Source organism: Scomber scombrus, chromosome 13 (assembly GCF_963691925.1).
Source record: "Scomber scombrus chromosome 13, fScoSco1.1, whole genome shotgun sequence".
Classification (NCBI taxonomy): Eukaryota; Metazoa; Chordata; class Actinopteri; order Scombriformes; family Scombridae; genus Scomber; species Scomber scombrus.
The window spans coordinates 4,353,563-4,377,883 of NC_084982.1; the positions used below are offsets into that span (position 1 = coordinate 4,353,563).

Genomic DNA, 24,321 nt, shown 5'->3' on the forward strand with positions numbered 1-24,321 from the left:
CACTTCAAACACTATACTGCGGTGCAAAACTGTTCCAGTGATGTGAATCAGAAAACTGACAACAAAGCATATTTTAAATGTTCATTCAAATTTCCAACAGCACAAAAAACAAGTTTCAGCATCACAATAGTCTATTTACAGTTAACTTTACAGGGAGCAGCATCATTTACACATTTCCCTGAATAAAGTGTTCAACAAGTATTTTATGACTTTACAGGATGATACAGTTTTAGTGGTTTCGCATGTTTTAGCACACAAACTACAAATCACATACTGTGCTTTACAATATTGCTGACTGTTTTCCATTTAGATGTATTTAATTCCCACCATCCAGACATGAAAGCTTCTTGAATGTTGTTGTACCGTACTGTAATACAGCTGCAAGTAGGCACTGTTTTCCTTATGTCATGTATTAAAGAATGCTGTCAGATGCCAGATGTTACTGGCAGCACATAGGCCTGTCACAATTATTGTTATCAACTTATCGTACAATAGCATAATTAACAACATCATCATGTCTATATATGGACTTATCGTATGATTCAAGGATGATACATTAGAGGTATATAACTCTGTTTTTACAGAAGTGTAGCTCACAAAAAAATTAAGGTAAACAAATGATCATCCTGATGTATTAAAGGACCAATATGTGGTAGATTTACTGTACTAGCTCATAAAATGACATGATATTTGATCAATTAAGGAAACATACTAAATTGAAATTCTGCCCACTGCCCATTCAACCTGATCATGGTGCTGGTGCGTGATTTTAACGCATCACGTGCCACCAACACGTAATACAGTGTTAAGAGGAGGTCGTAGTCATTTCACGTATTTCTATGAGATTAAGTTGACGCCGCTAATTTCGACACCCCAGGTTGCCAGATGTGAAACATTACCCCACTAACCCAACCGGTCGAGGCAGATGGCCGCCTACTTTGAACCTGGTTCTGCCTGTTTGTCGCCATGTGGGAATGTTGGGTCTCTTTAAAATTAAAACCTGAAGAGTACGGTTTAGACCTGCTCTATGTGTAAAGTGCCTTGAGACTTTGTTGTGATTTGGCGCTATACAAATAAAGATTGATTGATTGATTGATTGATTGATTGATTGATTGATTGAAACATTAGCACACAAACGCATTGTGCTGCAGCTACGGAAGCAGGCAAACTGGATCAATTGAGGTAGATTCTGCCTGATCTAAGAACCCACAAGAGCTTTGAGTCTGGGGAGGAGAGATAACTTCCTTAGCTTCCTTAATGGCAGGTCAGCAATCAAAAAAACATATGGTGCGCTTTGCGAAACAGCTAGCAGTAATGTTATCTGCAGATTTTTAGTAATGGCCTATCACATGCAAAACCACCAGTAACTATGGTCCCTTAGTATTATTGTCATATACACAAAGTAAACTGAACCCTTTCTCCAAAGGGTTCTGTCAAAATCAATATAGGTTACTATCATAGAAAATATAACATTTTGACATGGAGTTAATATGCAACACATATATAGAGTATATCATATTTGACATTCATCTGCAATAACACTATTTTTTGATCAAGGTGTGGGAAATCACATAGTATTTTGCTTCAGTACTTCATGTATTAACAGTATTCAGTCTCATTCAGAAAATACTTCTCTTTCCTCGTTGGTCTTGATTTTAGAATATACTGGAGTGATCAGAAAGATTTGGCAAAAGATAATGGCAAACAAATACTGAACTTCAAACCACAAAAATTGGTTCATTTTCTCACAAAAAAAGTACCTCAAAACCAAAACATGAAAAGAAAAAAAAGAGTCTGAATTAAAACAAGGTACCTTCTCCTGATGTGTCTTTGTCTAATACATTCAATACTTCATCTTTTTTAGCAAAATTAAAAAATCAGCTACAGCAACGAAGAATGGCACAGTTACAGTCTGGTGCTCTTCACCCTTTTTTTCAACTGCATGTCAGTTGTTTTTTCCTTTTTGTTGTCATCGTCATTTTCCTCCTTCCCTGAATCCTCCAGGTAGACCTTCTCGACCTCCTCGGGGTCAACGTAGGTGTAGAAGTAGGCCATGATGGAGAAGATGATGAAGACGCCTAATAGCAGGCCAGCAAACAGCACGAACTCTTTCCACTGGGACAACAGATAAAAGGTTAGTATACATGACTACAACGTGCAGGAGGATTGAATTTAGTGTTGAGATTTTCTGCAAAAATAAAGCTTGTTACATGTTAAAATGAAAGGTAAGGTATTGATCAAGAAACAATATTGAAGATTATTTTTATATAATAAAATACTCAAAACATGATCGTGCTTATGAGCATGCAGGAAGTTATGGTTTCATTTGTTTATGTCTGAGTTTGAGGTTTCTACATAATACATTATATTAATTTTCCATAATACAATTGAGGTGGATAGAATTTCGTTTGTGATGGTCACTGCATTGACTGATGACATTTAGCAAATTCTAATTAAATTACAGGGGACTTTTTACAGGGTGACCAAATGATCCACTGTAACTGGATCTGTACAAGCCAATCTTGCAGATATTCTAGATTTTCAAAATGTCAAAATGACAGAATAGATCAAAATCTGTGAAACAAGGCGCAAAAAAAAAAAGGATCCACTGATACACAAATGTCTCTTTCAGAATGTAAGTCTATTGGGCCTAAAAGTCTTCTTGGGCCCAATAGCGTCACATAAAATTGTAGATACATAGTAAGTTCACTACATCAAATTGGCTTCAAAGCCAAAAGTTGTTCCTGGACTTGATGTCTAGCCCCCTTCTTCCTTGTATTTCGGAAGAGGTATTTTTAAGTCTCCCTTTTAAGTTTCCCATGACATTTAAGCCTACCTGTTCCAATCCAGCCCCCTCTGCCACAATCAGCACTATGATGTTCCCAAATGCAACGGTGAGCAGCCAGCCAGCTTGTAGGACTGACTTCATGTTGGCTGGAGCCTGAAGGGGAAAAGACATTCACTGTTAGTCAAGTAATGAGACGACAAGCAGCCCCAAGCTCAAGCAAATATTATTTTAAGTCGGATATGTCTGAAGTGTCAAACATTCAACCCATGTAACCAACCAATGGCGTTTTCTCTTCGGATAGCAGCTATAGTCAACTTGGATTGACAACGATTTCAATGAATTCGAGAAATTAATTGCGTAAAAAAAGTCAAAATGTCAATAAAAACTTTTCAAAAACAACAGCCTGCAGCAAAATCCTGTTTGTACATGTTCAATAGGTTCCAAATATTCACATTTTCCCATCAGATTGGAGCAAATACTCTGCTTCCTCAATGTGGTTCTATCTTTAGCATTAGCATGGTTAGCTGTTTACTCTTGACAAACTGTAGCTTTGTATTTACTCCATTTTTGGGTGAAGTGTGAATATCTGTGACATGCTGATTATGCAAAAAGAAGTGACACACAGCAAAAGTGGTTTGATAGGTTTCTAGAGGGTTTTGATACTTGTCTAACTTTAAACACTTTCAACGTGCCTTTGTAACTAGCTTAGCAATGATCCAGGATCATTGTGCTACATATCACAGTGCTAGAAGACTGTTAGAAGAAAGTTGCAATCTTCTACTTCATTTTTTTTGCCTCATAAGTCACTAAAAAGTCTTCCGTGTGTTGAATTTGAATCTCTTATCAGTGCTATGAATCCAAGCTGACTAAAGCTTCTGTCCTACGGGTTGAAACTATGGATTGCCATACAGCAGACAATAATACCGAAGTACAAAAAACATTCAATCCAGAGCCATTGCCCCCTTAGGGTGTATCATGACAAACCTGTGAGTAGGAGAACTCCAGGCCTGTAATAGAGAACATGACCTCCCCCATAGTTATCAGGACGTACTGAGGAATCTGCCAGGCAATGTTTATGCTGTTGGCTTTCACATCTACCATTTTGTAAGGCTTAATTAGATCAAGTTCCTGAAAAACAACACAAGCAGACGGATCTGTCAGGATGGATAACCAGTTAAATGTCTGTATAAAATCAGTATCGCAAGCATCCTGACCTCCATGAGTATGACAGTGTAGACAGCTCCAAATTCCAGCAGGCCCAGGTCAAGACCTGAGCACTTCCCTGAATTCATTCTGCAGCTGACATCATGGTATCTAGCAGGAGGCAGAAAGTACATGACGTATGAGAGGAATTAGAGAAGAATAAAAGGCATATGGATTGAAGTGATCTGACTGTAATCAATTCATTACATAATTAAGGCTAAATTGTTGGGTTTTACTTAAAGTAACAAGAGTTGTGAGGTGGGATCCAGGTTCTGGAATCACACTTCTCCAATTTCTAAATCAACAACATATAAGTACTCACTTTAAGGGTACTTGCATTGGTACTGTTATCGTCATTTTTAACGATACCCAGCCCTATACAGAAGCAGCACCTCCTCCTACTTCACAACTCTATTACTGTCGGCCTCCTTTTTAATATTACCACTGGGAGCCATTTTCAAATGCTGCACATAAAAGCTTTAAGTTAATATTTTTATTGTTCTACTACTTGCTAAGTGTTAATCAATTACAGTATTGAGGGATTCTAGTCTAGATTAGTATTCAAATAAGCATCTCCATTAGCAATCTCCATTAGCAATCTCCATTAGCAATCTCCATTGGCAATCTCCATTAGCAATTTCCATTATGTGACATGTCTCCACATCTTTTTTAATACTGCCCACTGCCATTTTCACATTTTCACTGACACCTGTACAGCAGACCTACAAACTGTTTCAGCTGAGCTTCATAATGTAACAGATAAGCAGATATTTGAACTAAAAAAGCAGCTGCTCCTCTCTTTGTAAGTCTAAAATATTTTCAAAAGGTCAAAGAGCTGTTCTGTCTGAATGAGAGTATCAAGTGGTTGCTACCGACTACACTAGAAGAGCTAATAAATGTTAAAACTTTGGTTTCTGATTTTACAAATCGGTTCAAATAGTGCATTCATGTTGCACCTCAAACTTTAGTTATATTGAATTAAACACTGTATTTTTGCATATGTAGAAATGCTTTTTATTCATTGTCACAGATCTTGTGGTTTAAAAAAAACAAACATCTGGGCCTGGGGTCAGTGGGGGAAGAGGGAGGTGACTGCAGTTGGTTGTGTTTTGAAAAAGAATAATTCCTTCATACTAAAAAGCTGAAGTGAAAGCAGAACTATAGAGAGTGTGTGTGATGCAAATAACCAAATATCCAGACTTGGAACATTCCTTTACTCAACAGTGTGTCTTATAGTTCATTCAATTTGTCTAGACAGTGATGGTATCCAAAAAACAAAAATGTTATGAGTCCCTTATTTTAACCTGCCAAATGTTTAGCTCTGAACACGTCAACTTTTATCTTCATAAGTCTTACGCCGGGAACACGCTGAAGAGCGGCGAAAAGCGGCCTGTGGTGAGTTGCCATGCAATGTCTATGTAAACTGGCGGCGGCCGCACTTCAACAGTGATTGTTTGCACATCTATCATATGAGTAGCAACATTATCGTTAATTTGGAGGTGTGTTTGTGCTCTATTTTTGGTCTCCACCACCTCATAAGGTGATTGCAGTTGGTTGTGTGATGAAAATTATTTTCTCACGATAGAAAGCCGAAGTGAAAGCAGAACTTTGGAGAAACCCTCATTCAAAGTTACACTGGACATTGTTTTTTGTGATGCAAAACATATCCAGACTTGGAACATACCCTTACACAACAGTGGTTCATTCAATTTGTCTAAACAGGGATGGCATCAAAAAGAAAAGCTATATATTATATGCCCATTGACTTAAAATTGCTAAAAATGTTTTTTGTTTTAGTTTTTTTAGAACAAGCTGTGAACACGTCAACTTTTATGTTCATATATCTAACTGGTTAGCAAACAGTTCCTTGTTTATATATCATTCATTATCATTCATTTGGAGATTATTAATCTTATAATAGGAGCCGTCAACCCCAGGATCACCTTTCACTTTTTCAGAGAGACAAATGAGAGAAATGTTCAAAGGACAGATTGTATTGAGTTACAGAAGCTAGTGAGACAGCAGCTCAGGAAGTGGCTTCAGTTAAGCACCCCATCCCCCCCCAGTCCTACTCACTCTCCATATGGCACAGTCTTGTTAGGAGTCATGCTATAACCGCTGATGGCGTGGAAAGTCTCATCTGCAACCGTAACGTTTATTGCCTCCGGCTGTGTGTTGAGGAACCTGTAAAATTACAATTAGAAGAACTCGTGAGCAAACTAAACTGATTAGCTGACTTACATTTTAAAGGATAAGTTCCCCCTTTTTCTTTTCTTGAAGGATTTGTTTGACATTTGGAAAGCATGTAGAAAAGTAGCTTCTTCTTTTTCTTGCTGAGAGTCAGATGAGAAGATTGATACCAGAGGAGGACAGAAACTTGTCTGTTTACCTCTAAACCTCACTAATTAACTAATGTCTTTGTTTGTTAAATCCATACAAAAACCAAAATATAAAAATCACTATATGTGGTTGTAGTTAGTTATTTACAGTATGTGTCAAATGACTGAAATTCTTGGCTTAGAACAGTTGCCAGGCAACCAGCAGGGAGTCCAGGAAGTCACTGATCCCAGCCAACAACCATTTTTACACTTTGCTAGTGGGTTTTTGCTAGTTTATGGTGTATGATTATGCTGTAATCATTCCTTCATGTTGGCCATGAAGAGAGGTGATGGGGGACAAAATGCAGAGTCCTCAACCTGTCTTAAATTCAGCTGCGGCCAGATGTAGCAATCTAATTACAGAAATTACTGCGGCTTGATCTGACCACGGATCTTTGTTGTCTTCCCAAGTTTCTCGTCACTCTTTTTAGCTGACAAATAAAGCTAAAATGCCAGAAAGATGGTAACATATAGAGTATAGATAACGTTTCCATCCTACTTAGATCAGGTTAAAATGTTTTGACTTGAGTGTGCAGGCATTACTACTATTTTCATTGATGCCACTTTTTCATAGCCTTGAACATGACATATATAATGTGCATATAATTAGTCTACTTCAACTTTAGAACATAGCCAGTGGATTTGTGTAACTGAGACTGCTGAAAGTTCATATCAAATGTAACTTAAGCAGAATGAGTACTGTGAATTTTGTCCCCCATCTTTAACAACTGAAATGAAATGGCAAGTTTTACTTCTTCATACAGTACATATCTGCTCTGTAAATCACGTGTCCTGTGTTTTCCTTTGAGAAAAACTAATTTACCAAAAGGGACAAATTTGCATTCTGTACACTTTTTTTACTTGTTTGTTGTTGTTTTTATGATAGCGACCCCATCTTTCACAGGAATACTGTCTACATCGATGAAAAACTTGTTTCCATAAAGCCAAAGAGGCCGGCATGGACATGTGGGAGGATTACAGCAACCAATGACTCTTACAAGAAACTGCACATATGGCCGTGTAAATGGGTTTTTTTTTTACTGCAGACTTGAACAAATATGAACATATCCTCCTTGAATTAAATGAAAATATTTTACAGTGTAGGTATAAAAGTCTTAACCTCTAATATTAAACATATTTTACCTCAGAATTGGATTCCCATCTCCACTTTTCTGTATGTTGTCGGGCACCTGCATTATAAATGAACACAGCAACTCATTTAAGAGAAATATTCATTCTATTCTAATTCATTCATGCTGTTACCTGTATTTTAGAGCACAGTTTTTTTGTAGCACAGTCTTTACTTTTACAGACTTATACCACTTACTCAGTCATTGTGTGTATTTCTTTCACACTCACGAGTTTGCACTGAATTCCTGTTGTCTGGTTGTATAAGATCAGACTGTAGGCCTCCTCTTGCTTAAACGTCTGGGTACACACAGATGATTCTCCATTGAGCATGACTGTAATAAGCATTTCCTTGCTGGGCGCCTCCAACGGAATGGTCACATAATTAGGAGGATCCTGACAAAGACAGACCAGCAGAGAAATGGTTAACGAATGTTCAGATTCTCCACCGTTTGAAAAACATCTCAACACAAATGAGGTGATGAAGGTTCAGTCAGTAGTGGGTTAAAATGCAAATACACACAGTAAGAACTGACCAATGAAACAAGTTTTAAACACAAACGTGCTGTTATGAACCTATAGTATATTTCCATAATTCATATAATAATTCAGACTTTTGTGTAAATGATTCTCTGTTGTCTTACATACAGGAGACAATCCTGCAAAACATATTTTTTAATGTCAGTGATGAATTTCCTGTTTTTTGTTTATATTATTGAATGAAGGGATTGATAAACCCCGCACAGGCCAGCACTTCATCACAGGGCAAATTTTTTTTTTTTTTTTTTTTCATGACAGTCAGCACAGCTACTATATTTAAGTTGGAGTATCTTTCCTGCATCACATTTTTCAGTGTCAGCTTCAGTGTCAGTAGGACCTCGAGAGCACAAAAGCTGTATTGTTTCTTCTCATTTGTTATTCATTTTTAACCATAACCGCTACATTACTCAACATTTCAAGATTTTATCCTTACTGGGTTGCTTAATAGTAAAAAACTAAAAGTTTTCTCTTCTCGTATGGTTACCTGGAGGTATGGGATGGGCTGTGGGAACGGTGTGCCACTGGGGAACTGCAGAGTGACATCACCTTTTGCCAGGTTGTATACCTGCAGGAGACACTTCCCGGCAGGTGCAGGACTCACCACTGTTTTCTAGGAAACAGAGAGGGGAATTAGAGCACTGCAGTCATAAATATCACAGAAGCCAACACGCAATTATTTTCCAAGATATTTTCAGAGACCGGAAGACATATGTTAATATTTATGGTTCATTCTGAGATGGTCAGAGCATTAAAATAGGATGATAGTCATTATATTGACTTAAACATTCAACATGCTAAAATTCTCACCTTGATAGCATCGTAGACATTTGTGTCTTATAACAGATATTGAAATGTATGATATATGGAGATAATTTTGGCCCAGATGATAATACTACAATATCTTCACAGTGGCACACAAGCTTAAAAATTCTACAACCATGCTAGCAGGACGGTGAGGCTCAAAGGCACTGTGATGCTGTGAGCTAAATGCTAATATCAACATGCTAAGAAAGTGTAATATTTACTTTATTTATCATCTTAGTCATGTTAGCATGCTAAGGTTTGCTAATTAGCCATTTACACAATGTACAACTGAGGCTGACAGGAACTTTGTTACGTCTTTAGGTCTAAAGTATTGGACAAAATATAAAGTCTGACCATAAATTCTTATATCAACATGCTAACATGCTCTCTATAAAAAAATGCTAACATGCTGATGTTGAGCAGGTATAATGTTTACTTTATTTATCATCTTAGTCATGTTAGCATGCTAAGGTTTGCTAATTATCCATTTACATAATGTACAACTGAGGCTGACAGGAACTTTGTTGAATTTTTAGGTCTAAAGTATTGGACAAAATATAAAGTCTAACCATAAATTCTAATATCAACATGCTAACATGCTCTCTATTAAAATGCTAACATGCTGATGTTGAGCAGGTATAATGTTTACTTTATTTATCATCTTACGTCATGTTAGCATGCTAAGGTTTGCGAATTAGCACTGAACACACTTAAAATTTTGGGGCTTGCGAAAGTTAATACAGTATATTAACCTTACTGTAAGGACAGTTCAATGTTTTCTAAGACATTTTGGTTTCCATGTGATTGATTGCACACACAGTCTGTGCCAGAAAACTGTGTGCAATCACTAAATGCAATCTATACATTATTATCCTATGTACTTTAAATGACGAGTTTTTTTATGTATGTATGTGTGCATGTGCATATGCATATGTATGTATATGTGTATATATATATATGTATCTATTTTTCTCTTTTACCAACTTCATTTAAGTGTGAGATGTGTGTGAGTGACCGAGGAGGGAGCTGTTTTGAAATGTTGTTGTATTGATCTCAATGACAATAAAGATAATTCAATTCAATTCAATTCAATTCAATTCGACTGGAAAGCTGCATTAATGAATTTCAGGATTTAAAGGATGCATGGGAACTCTTATATTTAAGTCAGTCTGTGTTCAGGCATTCTTATGTTTTCTGGCTGCATGCAACTAATCCTACTGTATGTGTGTATGTTATTAAGGGTTTTGGTTAGTGACTGTTACTCTAACAAGAGGCCAGATTCATGATACTTGCTCATACGTACAATGACGTTCAGCTCCACCAGTGTGGCCGCTCCAAAGGCCAGCGCTGCAAAAATCATCCCTGCGGCCATTTTCCTCAGAGGTCTGGAAAGCAGAGAGAGTCGGTGTGTGATAGATAGTCAACACATTTAAACACTTCATGATGATGAGCAGATTGTGTGTTTACTGTTCTACATGTCAGGCTTTATCACTGCATGAATCATACATTTCCACATCAGCTGATCCTCACTGATAAGAGATTGCCTTATCACTTGTTTTAATATAATACCATCTGCTGTAAATATGTCCTTTACAACCTGAGCTATCCTCTAAAAAACAAAAACAAAAAAAGAGTAATTATAGTGCTGTTAGTGTGTGTGAAACCAACTGATACCATATTCATACTTCAGGGAGTAGTTTTAGGTCCTCTGGCTTGGGAAATGAGTGCTGAAATCTTTATTCATGATCAAACTTTCATTATTTTGCAGAACGCTAAAAAAAAAAACTATTAAAAAAAGAGACCATCATAATTACATGTGTGAATATACAGCGTGTGTGTGTGTGTGTGTGCGTGCGTGCGTGCGCAGACGTCTTCTTCAATCATTTACATTATATGTTCCTGAAATATATGCCTAGCCTATAAATGGGAGCTCACATGGCTCATTTTCTACTTTAAGAGGCTCCTAAGATGTTCATGACTGCAATAAAGACAGAAGTATCGAAAAACAACAGGCGTCTACTCACGTGACGTTGATTCCACAAAGGGCAACGAGCGGATATATGATGAGGTCAAAGATGGGCACGAAAACAAGAATCAGCAGCGCATTCAGCATCTAGACAGCGGGGAGGGGGAAAACCTCACATTTAAATGACTCTATAAAAGCTCTCAAAAACTCATAAAATGATAAAGGTTAAAGTTGTACACAAATAAAGAGAGTGACAGAGATTCTGATTCAGTAAAAGAGTTGGCAGGATGGCAGCTGCAAAAATGTAAAAATGGCAACATCACTAAACAAGTCAATCAGTCAATCAGTCGTTTTTAGTGCTTTGTGCACTGATGTGACCCCAAGTGTGTCATTTATGTCAGAAACAGGAAAAATGCATGTTTATAGTTAAGCGGTATGTGTTCCATAAAAATAATAAATACAGAAGTGACAATATCTGTTGTTTTGTGTCTGTACTCCAAACATTGAAATTTAAGTTTTTATGGAGATTAGAGGGTTAAACTTCAGCTTTAAGGATGTTTGAGGGTTTTCACATATCATTTCATACTATTAAGCACATGTTAATATGAGTTCATACGAATTTGCGGGTATGACTCTCTGCATAAAAAGAGAATGTATCTTTAAAGACATCATCAGTAGAGAGAAGACAGGAAACAAGGAGAGAAGGATGTTGGATGTTGGAATTTGAGGTCAGCATCTTAACCTCTAAGTCACATGGGCGTCCAAGCCTCCTCCAATTAAAATGCAGTGAAACACTGATCCTAAACATTATGGCTAAGGCAACCTCTAACATTTAATGGACAAACAGTGCAGTGTCTCCCTACACTTGTGGGACCGTGTGCAAAAAAAAAAAAAGGCGTAGTATGATTTGCATAAACAGTGGAAACAGAGAAACAGTCTGGCGCTCTCTAAACTTCAAAAATGAATTATTAGTTGAATCATTGCACAGTGAGAAAGGCTGATGATGTAATGGTAATATAAGGGCGATATTGCACTCATGAATCTATTCTCCTCTTTTATTATTTTCATATATCAGGACATCACTGATTACTTAAAATCTTATATTTAATGGCAGTTATTTTTCATAAAAATAGATCCCAGTGATGGCGGGAGGAGCTACACGTACCTGCATCTGGTCAGGTTTAATGACGAAAGACTCTCCCTGTAATAAAACAAGATGATTTCATATTAACAAGTCAGCCATTTAAACTTTAACTTCATAAATCGAACATGTGCGTTGTCCAATGAATTCCAGTTAAACGTGATGAGAATGTATCAAGGTTGTAAAACAATATCATTTACTGGAATAAAATGACACATTGTACCCTAAACACCCCTAAAAAAAAAGGGAAGGAATGTTTTACAGGACAGTTTATGCATTTTGATGAATATCATAACCCATTTACTGATATCGAAGTGCACTAAAAACATGTTATCAGCTGTTAGATGTTCTGAAATTGTTATGTCATGTAAAGAAAGTCTTACAAAAGACATGTTCATCCCGATGGCTTGGAGTGTCCAGCGTGAACCCTGCAATGAAACAAAACACTGACTGTTAAACATGTCAATGCAACGGCTTCGCTGTTAGCTTAGGAAAACCCCTTTAACCACAGCAGACTTGTTTGCTTTTCCTGGAGACGACTCGAACAAAGAACCGGTCGACGTTTGACCTGCCTTCCACACAGAAGACTTGAATTTGTTTGGCAGTTTTTAAATGAGTCCAGGAGGAATGAAATTGAAGTAGAAGTCGAATTGAAAGTCATGAACACTTATTTGTATTTATTTACATTGCAGACCGATTTGGCTGCGTTCCAGCTGCCCACCACATACTAAAAACAACATAGTCAAGTAGACGTAAAGCCCCTATGTCTGGAACATTACAACGCCATCAGCCACATACCGCTAGAGGTGTGAACTATAAACATTTCCAGCACATGGATTTGTGATGAAAATTGTCCCACAATGATACAACAGGCATGACGGAGCTACTCACAACTGATAACGGGAACATCTAAGAAAAATCAAATTATGGCAAAATGAATCCTTGTAAGCACGTTATTTAAGTTTGGAAGTTTTGAAATTTGAGATTGGTTAGATGCCAAAGTAGAGCTGCAACTAGCAATGAAAAACAAAACAAAAAAAGCCCATTATAGTTTCTCAGACCCTGAGGTGACATATTCAGTTATGTATTTCATATGGGACCAACAGTCCAAATCATATTTGACAAAAGGCACGTACATTTCAGAAGCTGGACCTAGCTCATGTCTGGTGTATTTATATGTCTGTTTCAGCTCTGTTTTCAGTTTGAGGTTGAGGTTTGCATTGTTATACGGTATGTTTGTACAGCTGTGAAATTTGAATAGACATTTGAATATTTGATATCACTTTTCTACCAGAGTAATTACCAACCTCTTTTGATTGTGACACTTTAAAGTGAAGCAATGGTGGCCTCGTCACAGGTTCTATAAACCTATGAGGAAGGCCTATCACCATAACTACTTTTATTGGATGATATATTGTCTCATAAACGATATTATTGTCATTTGAAGATCATTTTATACCAATGATATAATGATAATATAATAGCATAATAAGGGGTGGGATTGGAGAGTGGGTGCTACACTTGTGTAAAAACACAGACTGTCATTATGGTTGAGGACAGAGTTATTTACCTTTAATTCTTCTACAGTCTCCACTCAGGACGTACACAGTGAGGAATGGAGGACACTACTTGTTTAGCCAATGTGACATGAATAGCATCTTAGCTGCTAATGTGAAGTGTGGTAATACTGAGGTCAAAAAATGATCCATGTATCATATGATAAGTCCATATATAGACATGATGATGTTGATAATTACTTCATTATACGATAAGTCGATAATTATTGTGACAGGTCTACCTATGAGTTTAATTTGAATAGTTTTTAGAGACCTGAAGAGGATCAACTATTGACTATATTTATTGTTTGTACACTAACTGCAGCAACTGTGGATGATGCATTATCTTGGGACACATATTAAATGTACCTGCTGATCAAACAGAGCCCAGAACATCGGCAGGGGGATGTAGAGCACCAAAACCCGCAGAACCATTTTAATTTCCTGGATCAGACGTTTCTGTTGACACACAAGCACACACACAGACCGGATGGATTATTTATGCAATAAAATCCTGCTCTTTTGAATATTTGAAAAGTGCAATCCCGAAACGCAAGGAAGAACAAATAGTAAGAGTCCCGTCATTACCGAGTACTTCTCCTCAGCCCAGTCCAACCAGTGCTTCCTTTCAGCCTCATCCTTCGATCTCCTCCAGCGATTTTTGATAGCAAACTGCAAATGATAGGCAACAGGAATGAAAATTGGAAAGTCGGCTGCTTAGACAGAAACAGCAGCAACGGGTGGATTCATGCCTTAATTACAGCACCGAAATTATTCTCTGTATGAAATAGAAGCGGATCAATCTGTTTTGCACTCTGGGCAGACCCTGATATAACCGGGTAGACCTGGAAGATGACTCACCCCAATGCAATTACAGACTTCCAACAAGATGTTTCCCTGAGGAGGACTTCTCTTATACATGCCGCTGCCAGAAATGAACACAACTGCACAAGAGATAAGAAGAGTTAGACCGTACTCAGAGGAGTAAAGAAAACTGTTTATGCTGGAAATGGCTCAACTGTTGCGCAAGCGATGGCTCTACTCGTCTGGTATCAGAAGTACAAACAGACCTGAGATACAGACAAAAGAATCTGATAGAGTAGTTTACCATTTAAGGATGTTTTTGTCCTGTTACAAAGATCTATGAAGTGCTTGAGAGTAATAAATTGTACATGAGAATACGCCAAGTCTCCCCCGATTTGCCAGTACACCAGAACTTTGTCTGCCCTCCCTGGGTTTCATAGTTTGTTTTCACAGTGAGTGGTCAGCCAAGCATGAATCCCATATGGATCAGGGGGATGGAAATTCAGGGGCAGAGACAACTGACTGTCAGGACGTATGTGTACCGGCCTTGATCAACAGGAAGCCGAGGCCTGTCAAAGCTGGACTTACAACGTGCTCGCAGCATGCAGATCTCAGCGTGGAGTAGGAATAAACTTGGAAACTTGCTAGTTAATCTGGAAATGCTTTAAAATGATATTGAAATGTAAACAGTACATCTTTGACTTTGTTTGTTTGTTTTTTTTTGCTCTTTAGTAACAGATGTTTCACATGTGAAATGAATGAATGTGCTCCTGACCACTGAGAAGCTCTGGCTAATGTCAGCTGGGGTTTAGCTGCTTTGATCAAGACGTTGTCAGCACAAAGTGGAAAGTAGTTCAGCCAGACTAACATATCAACAGAGCCAATATTACTGGCTGATACTGATTTATCTACATACAGTATATACTGACATATAAGTTGACATATAATTCAAGTATAGAAATGTTTTATAGGATGTTTTTTTAATTCATATTTTGACATTTATTTTTATGAATTTAGTTCAAAATAGCTTGATATAGTTTGTTTGTACTTAGTATTTATTGTTCTCTATTCTTTTTCTTACTGTTGCTCTTATATTCTATTACTGTCCACTTGCTGCTGTGACAATGCAAATGTCCCCATTGTGGGACTAATAAAGGAATATCTATTATCTTATGTTTCTACATGCATATATACACATTCAAACATATGTCTACAAAGAGGACACCAGTCTAATCTGCTAGGTTGTCATGGAGACGGATCTGTTGACAGATGCTCAGAAACAACTAACATGCACGTCATTGACATCTGAGCAAATTCTATCCACTGATGAAGAGAGTGGGATATGACTGAAAAATCCAGAAAAAGCTAAGTGGTAAGTAGATAAAAAAAGTTTTAAAAACTAAGTGGACCCTGAGTTGGGATTGTGTGGTCAAGTTAGTATAGTAAGGCCAATAATTAATTAGATTTGTAGTTTTAAAACACGTGTTGGGTTATTTTGGTGTTGCAATTTGTATGCATTTGCGTAAAAAAATGACAATCATATTTCCTTTCAGTGTCAATATTTTTTTAGTTTTCTGCCTCAGCCCATATCACTCAGGATCTAGCGAGTGTAAAACAACCCACTGTCCAAAGTTTACCTACTGCATGAATTATTGCATGTGACTGAATGATGCTGGAGGTGGACGGACTCTCACCTAAAGCCACGATCATCAAAGCTGCAGGAACCCCGAAGGCCAGAGCGTAGCAGTCACCACCGAAACACTGCACATCGGCTGCAAGAGCAAATCTAGTGTTATCAGCATCAACACAGCAATGTCATTCAAACAGTCAACCTATACGGCATGTGCCTGTTTATTATGTGACTGTGTAATCTCACCTCTCAGCATGGGTGTAATCACGGTAGACAAGAGGCTCCCAGCATTGATTGACATGTAGAAAATGGAGAAGAATTTCTGTCTCTCACTAATCTGGAGGAGATAAATGAAATAATTTTTTTTTAATTGAGCTACTTTGACAATTTTGGTTACAATAAGGCAGAAACCCATTGAAACAAGCGGACCGATACGTTGCAACAACTTGGTGAGATGCGCTAAAACTCAACCAAACGCGAACCAAACTTAGCTAACAGAGGCTAACGTGAAGAATACCAAAACTCCAAAGAGATGTTGACTACAGATGATATTTCTCTTTGATTTCAGTCCTAAAAATCATAAATAAATAAAATAATAAAAATAAAAAAACTAACGGGTGACCATATGAGTGGGACATAATAAGCGTATTATTGTCATTTTATTGTCAAAACTAGTACTAATACAATGTTTTGCTCCTTAAACATTTAAAGCTCTATCTGGGTTCTATTAACAGATATACTTAAATTAATGTATTTCTCATTGGTGACCCCTTGGCGGCCCAATTTTTGAAAGACTTTCATTTACACTCATAATACCGATAGTTTTCCCAGCTACGTTTTCTCATCGCGTCCTTTAAAGACAGTATAAACAGTACAATCTGCAAAGCTTCTTCAACCTAAAGAGGAAGTGCGGTGACTTACGTCCTCCTCATCAAACTGGTCTCCTCCAAATGCCGCCACGCAAGGTTTGATTCCTCCAGTGCCGAAGGCGATGAGTATCAAACCCACCATGGACAGAGCGCTGTAACACATACATGCAAAATGAATTGCTGGCAATGCTACTGGACACATAGATATACAGTATGTATTAACTTTAGTACTGGAACTATCAAGCTATTCATTAAGGAATCCATCAACAGAAAATTAAGATATTGAGATTTTTGTCATCAGGCGTTCTCTGTAAATTGAACAACTTTGGGTTTTGTACTGTTGGTTGGATAAAATAAGCAATTTGAGACTCAGACTGTGAGTACTTGTGATGGACATTTCTTCCAATAAACCATTAATTGAGAACATAAGCGTTAGTAGGAGACGTTCCAGATCTCTGATATATTGAGTAATTCATCTTGATTAACAGGCCTACCTAATTCACTAACACACACACCAATGATAAAGACCTCTTTGTTTTTACATCAACAGCTCTGTTCTGTAATTGGTCCTGGTCAAAATGACTGAATCAGCTCCTGATAACTTACATGTGCATGTTGCTGTCTCCCACCAGTGGAATGGCTCCGACCGACTTGACCACATGGCCGATGACATATACGATGGACAAGTAGACGATGGTCCTGTTGGAAGCAAACTGTGATTATTCACATACAGCTGCTCTCTGTATTATTATGGAAGACCTGCGTGTTGTCGGTGTGATTCATGCTCCCAGGTTAGAAGACTGACATACTGCAATTATCCAATCCCAGCCCCCGCTTCCCTTGCATTATTATGCTATTATCATTACATCAGTGGTATAAAAAGGTTTTGAGCAGCACACACAAAATTAAATTCACCATCTTTATCAGACTGGCGGCAGTAATCTCAGAGACTGAGATATCTAAAAACTTCTGCACATGACATCAAAACTATTAGCATTGTTTGACATTCTGGCGAGCTGACCCTTTAATACCATTATTTGGGGATGGAGGACTCACTTGAATTTTCCGAGCCAGGAGTCAGCAATGAGAGCTCCCAGTATGGGTGTGAAGTAACAGAGGCTGCTAAAGGCATGGTAGATGGCGGTGGAGAGGTCCTTGTCCCAGTGCAGATAGGTTAGGAAGTAAAGCGTCAGCACCGCTGTGGACGGACACACAAACAAGAGCTGTAACCCGGCTCAGTGGCTGAATCCCTCATAACACATCGACAAGGTCTGTCCCGTTAAGTCTCCAAATGTGACTGAGAAATGGAGGATGAAGTGAGTATATCCTTTGCAGCTTTCAGTAATCCTAGTTGAGTGCTAGTCATGTTGTATTTACCTGATGAATGTGTTGAGTGAGTCACTGTCCTGTCAGTGAGTCAGTGGTTCAGAATTTAATCAGCGCAGCCAAACACTGCTCAGATTTATTTTAGAGTGAGATCCCAAAGTGTCCGACGATACCAAATATGTCAGGCTGAGTTTTAATGAACAATGTGTCTACAAGCCATGAAAATACAGAGTTGGAACAAAGTTACTGTCATACTGGATGGAATACGGTGATTTATCCGATAGTAAAGTTACTTCAGGATAAATTCCATGATAAATCCTTCAGTTTGTGTTATTGCTACATAAGCCTTTAAGAATAACCATTAATGTTGTATGCTGTGTACTTCTATACCCAACATACATTGACATGAACCCCCTGGCCTGGTTTTAATGTAAAAAGCACCATTTGTTTTCTATGTGAGGGTTCAGCCCACTCTTTTTCAGTCCTCTGAAATGTGTAACACAGATGTGAGAAAACATGAGGTCCCGTGAGGAGAAAAAGAAGACAGGGACAGCTTTATCACTCTGTTATATATCTGTTTTATTGCCCTCATTGACTCACACTCTTTTAAACCAGCTGAGTTTACACACTGAGCATCACTCAGTCTGCTTTGAGTCAAGGACTTTTTACATAATCCTCTCCTTCCCCACAGGAAGTGTGCATACCTTTCATGCCATAGTAGGAGAAGCGTTCGCAGAACTCGTTCACCACTATGAAGCAGATGCTGACTGGGTAATTGGTTCCACATAGTTTCTAGAGGAGACAACAACACAACAGCGACACTTTTAAAACGACAACCTACATCGTGAGACCTCCATCAAATAACCCCTCTAACAAAAAAAATCTATAATTACACTGTTTAATCTGTTTTCCCTCAGTCAAATATAAACTAAAAGTTGCTGATTCAATCAATAGTTACACCATCTCTAACAGGAGATGATCGATATTTTCTCATGAAGTGGTGGGAATGTAGCAGGTGTGTACTTCCTGTTAGTCAATCACACATACGTTGTTAGTAATAGAAGTTAATAGAAGTTTCACAGATTTAAGGCTAATTTAATGAACAAATTATTTTTTTAATAATATGGGATATGCTACAAGTGTCTTCATCATTTACATTTTAATCATTTTATGCCACTTTACGCTGTTACTTTCCTACATTTTAGAGGGAAGAGTGTAGGTTTTAATCCAATTATGTGTGAGCTCTGCAGATTATTACAAATTGACATACTAAAAATAGTTTTATTATAGAAAGTAAAGTTGACTAAAAATTGATTGATAAACCTAACTGATGACTGATTATTATCATAGATCATGTCACATGTTTTCAGCCTCTCAGATGTGAGTTTCTGCTGCTTTAGTCAGTTTTACATCACTGTAAGCTGATTGTCTTTGACAGAACAAGCTCTTTGAACTCGTGATGGACATTTAACGCCTTTACAGTGTTTCAGCTAATCCATTTATCTCTTATGTATACAATAATCAACGGATTCATCACGAATGCAAACAATCAGTCTCTGGATGGGTACTCAGCTGGTCCCTTCAGCTGAGGAGAATCTGTTGCAAAGGAAAAGTTGGATCTGTGCAATTATTGCTGCAGTTACTCACTAAAAGGACAGTTTCACTCAAATTACATCGAAATCATATTTCCTCACTTCCCTCTAGTGGTATAAATGCATAAACTTGACTTTTTTGTTTTGTTTGGGCAGGTTTTGAGATGCCATTCTCGGACATGTCTGCCTCCAAACCAACACAGTTCATTTGTGGTGAACACAGCACTGAAAAGAATCCTTGGCTCGTTTATGCTGTGAGTAATCCTCACTGTCAGACTTCTTTCAGAGGCTCTTTTTCTTAAGCGGAAAGAGAAAACCAAAGAAAAACTTTTGACAGAACTGGTGAAAACTAATGAAATACATTAAGCACCATGCTGCAGTAAGAGCAGTGCGTGACAAATGTATTCCTCTGTTTATGCTGTTTGTATTTACTGTAGTAAGAATGTTTATGCTGCTCTCTTGACTAAGTCACTCTTGCAATAGAGACTTTAATCTTAATGAGACTTTTACTTGGTTAAATAAAGGATGCATGAAATGAAAGTGTAGCATACTCGCCTACATTTACTGAACATCATTTCTGAGTCTGGATTATTTACTTTTTTTTTTTTTTTTTTTTTTCCGGAATGGCAACTTTAATTTAGTCTCAATTTGAACAGTCTATACTTCTCCCATCACTGCTCCCAGCAAAAACTCAACCAAATCTGCATGAAGTAAAGTTTGTATCTTGGGTGAAACAACTTCTTCTTTTTTCTTTTTTTTTTTTTTTTTTACAATTTCCTTTACAATCCATTTCCTTTTTGTAGACTACTTCTTTCACACAACTCCAAATGCTCTGTGAGCTACAGTGAGATACTGTTGCATCATCTCATCTGCTTAATAAGTGAACGCAGCGGTTCAGAGAGTTTACTGCAAGTAGAAGCCTGATACAATAGCACATGCTTAAAGTCTGACTTGAAATATACTTCTTTTTTCCCCTTTTTTTTAACTTCATATTTCACATGGAGAAACTTTACGCACAATCCTCTCCTGTTACTCAACGCGTCTGATCTAGACTCGCTGCAGCTGTAACAGTGGATTCCAAATAATAAGATTAAAAAAAAACCTAAAGCAACCAAAATAAAACACATTTCTGCTCCATCAAAACATTGCATATACAGTATTTACCTTGGTCATGTTGCTATGTTTGCTGGTGAGATTGTGGCTCTGTGCTGCATCGGGGGCTCCTGACTAACATCCAAGTCCGTCCCACTCCGCTCTGTCCTGAGGGCGAATGTAAAACCTCGATCATTCGCGCTCTTAAAGCTGACATAAAGTTAATATTCCACCACTAAACTTGGACTTGTCACTCCAGGAACGGCAGTGCGCCCTCCATAGACGTCAAGTTATTGCGGGAAGATTCCAAAACAAGAGAGAGATATCATCCAGATTAATGCTTTTACCTCTAAAAAAAAAAAAGTTTCTTGTTTTTCTAAATGGTTGTAGTTGAAGACATTGAGCTGTAGATGACACACAACCAATTATCAGAAAATGTCTCAACCCCGTATTGGTCAGATGTGTGTGTGGTTAAACTCACTTTCCGTGCAGCGGGAGGTCCGTTAATTGTGGAGAAGTGGGGACCCGCAGAAGTAGGAGTAGGATCAGCCTCTCTGCTTGTACAATAGAGTCGTTGTTGAGCTCACAAGTGAATGTGGGATGGAGGGGCACAGAGTCCTGGAAGTGGCGACCCAACTGCCCCTTTTCCTCGGATGGATGAATTTATTGTAATTCTCAAAGAGCAACACCCACTGATTCACTGTGTGGGTGACAACTGTCAAGGCACATTTTATTCAGGAAATAAGCTATTTTTCTATTTTCAGATATGCTTACTTTTTATGATGATGTCCATGTGAACAGTGAAATAGGTTTCTCCTTTCAATCATTCCTCCTGTTCATACTGACTATTAATAGATCCCCTTAAAATGTGCTTTCAGTGTAAGTGATAGGGGACACATGTAGGCTATTTATCAAGGCATTAGTACATCTATCTGTACCCTGCTGTAGACAGCCATGTGTGTGTGTGTGTGTGTGTGTGTGTGTGTGTGTGTGTGTGTGTGTGTGTGTGTGTGTGTGTGTGTGTGTGTGTGTGTGTGTGTGTGTGTGTGTGTGTGTTGAGGGGGAGGGGGGGGGGGCGGACTGAGTGTCAGAGGGGAGCGTCTGGAGATATGCAGAGGACTCCCGTATCCCACCGGGACAGCGGGATAAATATACGTTCCTGTTCTCTTCTGTATAATAATTTCTGTCCGGTGAGATCTATCACTTCCCGGCGTGAAAAAATGTCATGTGTGGCGTGTGAACGTGAGAGCAGCTTGAAATGCGTGTCTCACGGCCAATGCCTGAGACTTGAGAGGTCTGAAATGTACTTGGTATCCATGGCAACCGTATACTTTTCTGGTTAACAAGGTTTATACCAGGGGTGCACATAGACACACATGTTTTGGACATACTGTAGTAGGTTTCTGACAGTGACCATAATTATCAACATAAAGAGATTTGTGTTGTGTATCTCTAGAGCACACCTTTTTTTTTCTCTAACCATTGAGGGCCCCTCTCTTCTCAAGGGCCCTTGGGCTCTTGCCCCAATTGTCCGTATGGTAGCCATGGTATTTCTCCTTTATTTGACCAGAAAGGTTCCACTAAGATACTGCCAGGGACTCCTAGTCAAGATATGTCCACAGTCATTTGGTGCAACAATGGATTAAACAGTTGATGTGAAGCTTATATTCAGCTTCAGCAGTCTGAGTTAGTCCTATCAAGTAGATATCTGACACATTTACAGTCTTTTTACCATCAAATTCCCTCTTTGTGTTTCCCTGTTGAGCTGTGGTGGAAGTATAGTAACAAAAAGACTTTGGTACTAAAAACACTGTAACGTTGAAACATAGAAGATGAAGATTTGACTCATTTGGACGGCTGAAGCTTCATATTAGCTTCAGTGCAGAAAATGTAAAGTGTGCATTATGAAGGGATCCTCTAATGGTCAGTATGAACAGGAGAAATGATTACAGCAAGAAAAAGATGTGTCAATGTTCATTTGGGTCCTGACTGTTGATTTAAGACAGACATTTGTCATGAATGAATTGTTACAAGTCATCCTTTAGGGATGATGAATTGCTGTACATAGTTACATGGAAATCCGTTGAATAGGACATTGAGCAACAGCCAACCATAAGTCATGAGTTTCAAGTTGAAGAGTCAGCTCTCATATTTTGCACAACTCATTAATAATGAGTTTATGAAATATAAGGGTGTATCCTTCGAGGAAAGTCACTCACACAGTTTCCTCATCATCTGTCTTGTTTAATTGTCTTTGCTAGAAAGTTTGACTAAACTGACTATTGATGTGCAGATTCAGTTCATCTTGTATCACAAATAACCTCAAAGTGTGGGTCACATATGCTTCCTGATCAAAGCAAACATCGCCAATTTATCATGTGGTAAGAGTCAGTTTAAAATTTGTGTCACAAAAACAGCTTCACAAAGCATTAGGAAGAAGAATATGAATAAACCTATCTTTAAAAAATGTAAAAATCAAAAATGTGCACTGCATGCAATGTTTCTGATTGGAGGAAACAGATGTTGAGTTGAATCTGTTCTTACTGTGACGTGCACTGATGATGTGAATCAGGTAAAAAAACACTTACTGAGGAGGATTTCTGTGCTCATGGACCGAAATAGAGATTGTGGAAAAAGGTTTAAAACTTAAATATCACTTCATGCTGATAAATGCAGCTGTGTGGAAAAAAGGACTTCATCTAATTGGGTCCCTTAAAAGGAAAACAAAAAAAAAAGACATCTCTTATCCATTGCAAAAGTCATGATGTTGTAATATTTAGTGGTTTTGTAATCATCACTGTCATGCCTTAAAAACGGAGCATTTATCATCACCAGAGTTACTCTATGTGGTAATTAACAGGAGCAATGATGTGGTCATCAACTCATCAGTGTCTCAGTCCGACAAAAGTGTCCCAGAGCAAGACAGTAAACTCTCTGTGTTAGAGCTTTGGCAAATGGCACCGTGTCATGTTAGGATGACATCTGAACATGTGGGAGCATGTGGGACTAACATCTGGGACACATCTGCAGTAATGTTTATTATTGTGCACTGTCCCTGCGAAGGAGTAAACAAAGCAATTAGCCTAAATTTGATTATTGGAAATTCATGTAATACCATAACAGTCCACAAGAGAGCAGCATAGGTCTATTAAAGACAACAGCAGAAAATAAACAAATGTATAGTGCCAAAGAGTGTAAAATAGGAATTGTAGTATTGTGTTTAAGAAGGAAAGTCTTTTTTGTACCAGACTTGAGTTAAGTAAAGATTCTGAATACTTCTACATGTGTTTATGTGTAGACTGAATTTCATATTTGTGAAGAGAAGGAAAAAAAAGTTATGTCTGTATTCTCAACTAGTTTTTGTATGTGGTTCTTTATGTATTAGTAATGAGTTTTTTGTCATAGTATACTGTTTTTGCTATTAGTACACACAAACATTACTAACCATTTTATACTGTCGGTGAATGATTTGTGATCTGAATAAAATAGAAACTATATAATGCT

At 38.0% G+C, this 24,321-nt stretch overlaps 1 protein-coding gene across 1 annotated transcript; it reads right to left on the bottom strand.

Moving 5' to 3' along the window:
- Positions 1-67: 67 nt before the first annotated feature.
- Positions 68-22,389, bottom strand: slc15a2 (solute carrier family 15 member 2). Its single transcript, XM_062432354.1, has 23 exons — positions 21,299-22,389; positions 20,890-20,985; positions 18,838-18,925; positions 17,864-18,005; positions 17,414-17,506; positions 16,860-16,959; positions 16,185-16,275; positions 16,003-16,080; positions 14,366-14,448; positions 14,093-14,176; positions 13,874-13,963; positions 12,332-12,376; positions 11,973-12,008; positions 10,866-10,954; positions 10,145-10,226; positions 8,522-8,647; positions 7,729-7,893; positions 7,513-7,559; positions 6,068-6,175; positions 4,003-4,102; positions 3,773-3,916; positions 2,837-2,941; positions 68-2,115 (listed from the first exon to the last, which is right to left on the bottom strand). Exons 2-23 carry the CDS (start codon positions 20,896-20,898, stop codon positions 1,906-1,908), a joined length of 2,115 nt encoding a protein of 704 aa, XP_062288338.1. The 5' UTR covers positions 20,899-20,985; positions 21,299-22,389; the 3' UTR covers positions 68-1,905.
- Between the last annotated feature and the right edge of the window lie 1,932 nt (positions 22,390-24,321).

Excerpts from the sequence above, each read along its gene's own strand:
- slc15a2 (XM_062432354.1), bottom strand. Across the intron at positions 13,964-14,092 it reads GGGCTGAGGAGAAGTACTCG|AAACGTCTGATCCAGGAAAT; the intron begins GTAATGACGGGA and ends GTGTGTCAACAG. Across the intron at positions 2,942-3,772 it reads TGGAGTTCTCCTACTCACAG|GCTCCAGCCAACATGAAGTC; the intron begins GTTTGTCATGAT and ends TTTCCCCTTCAG.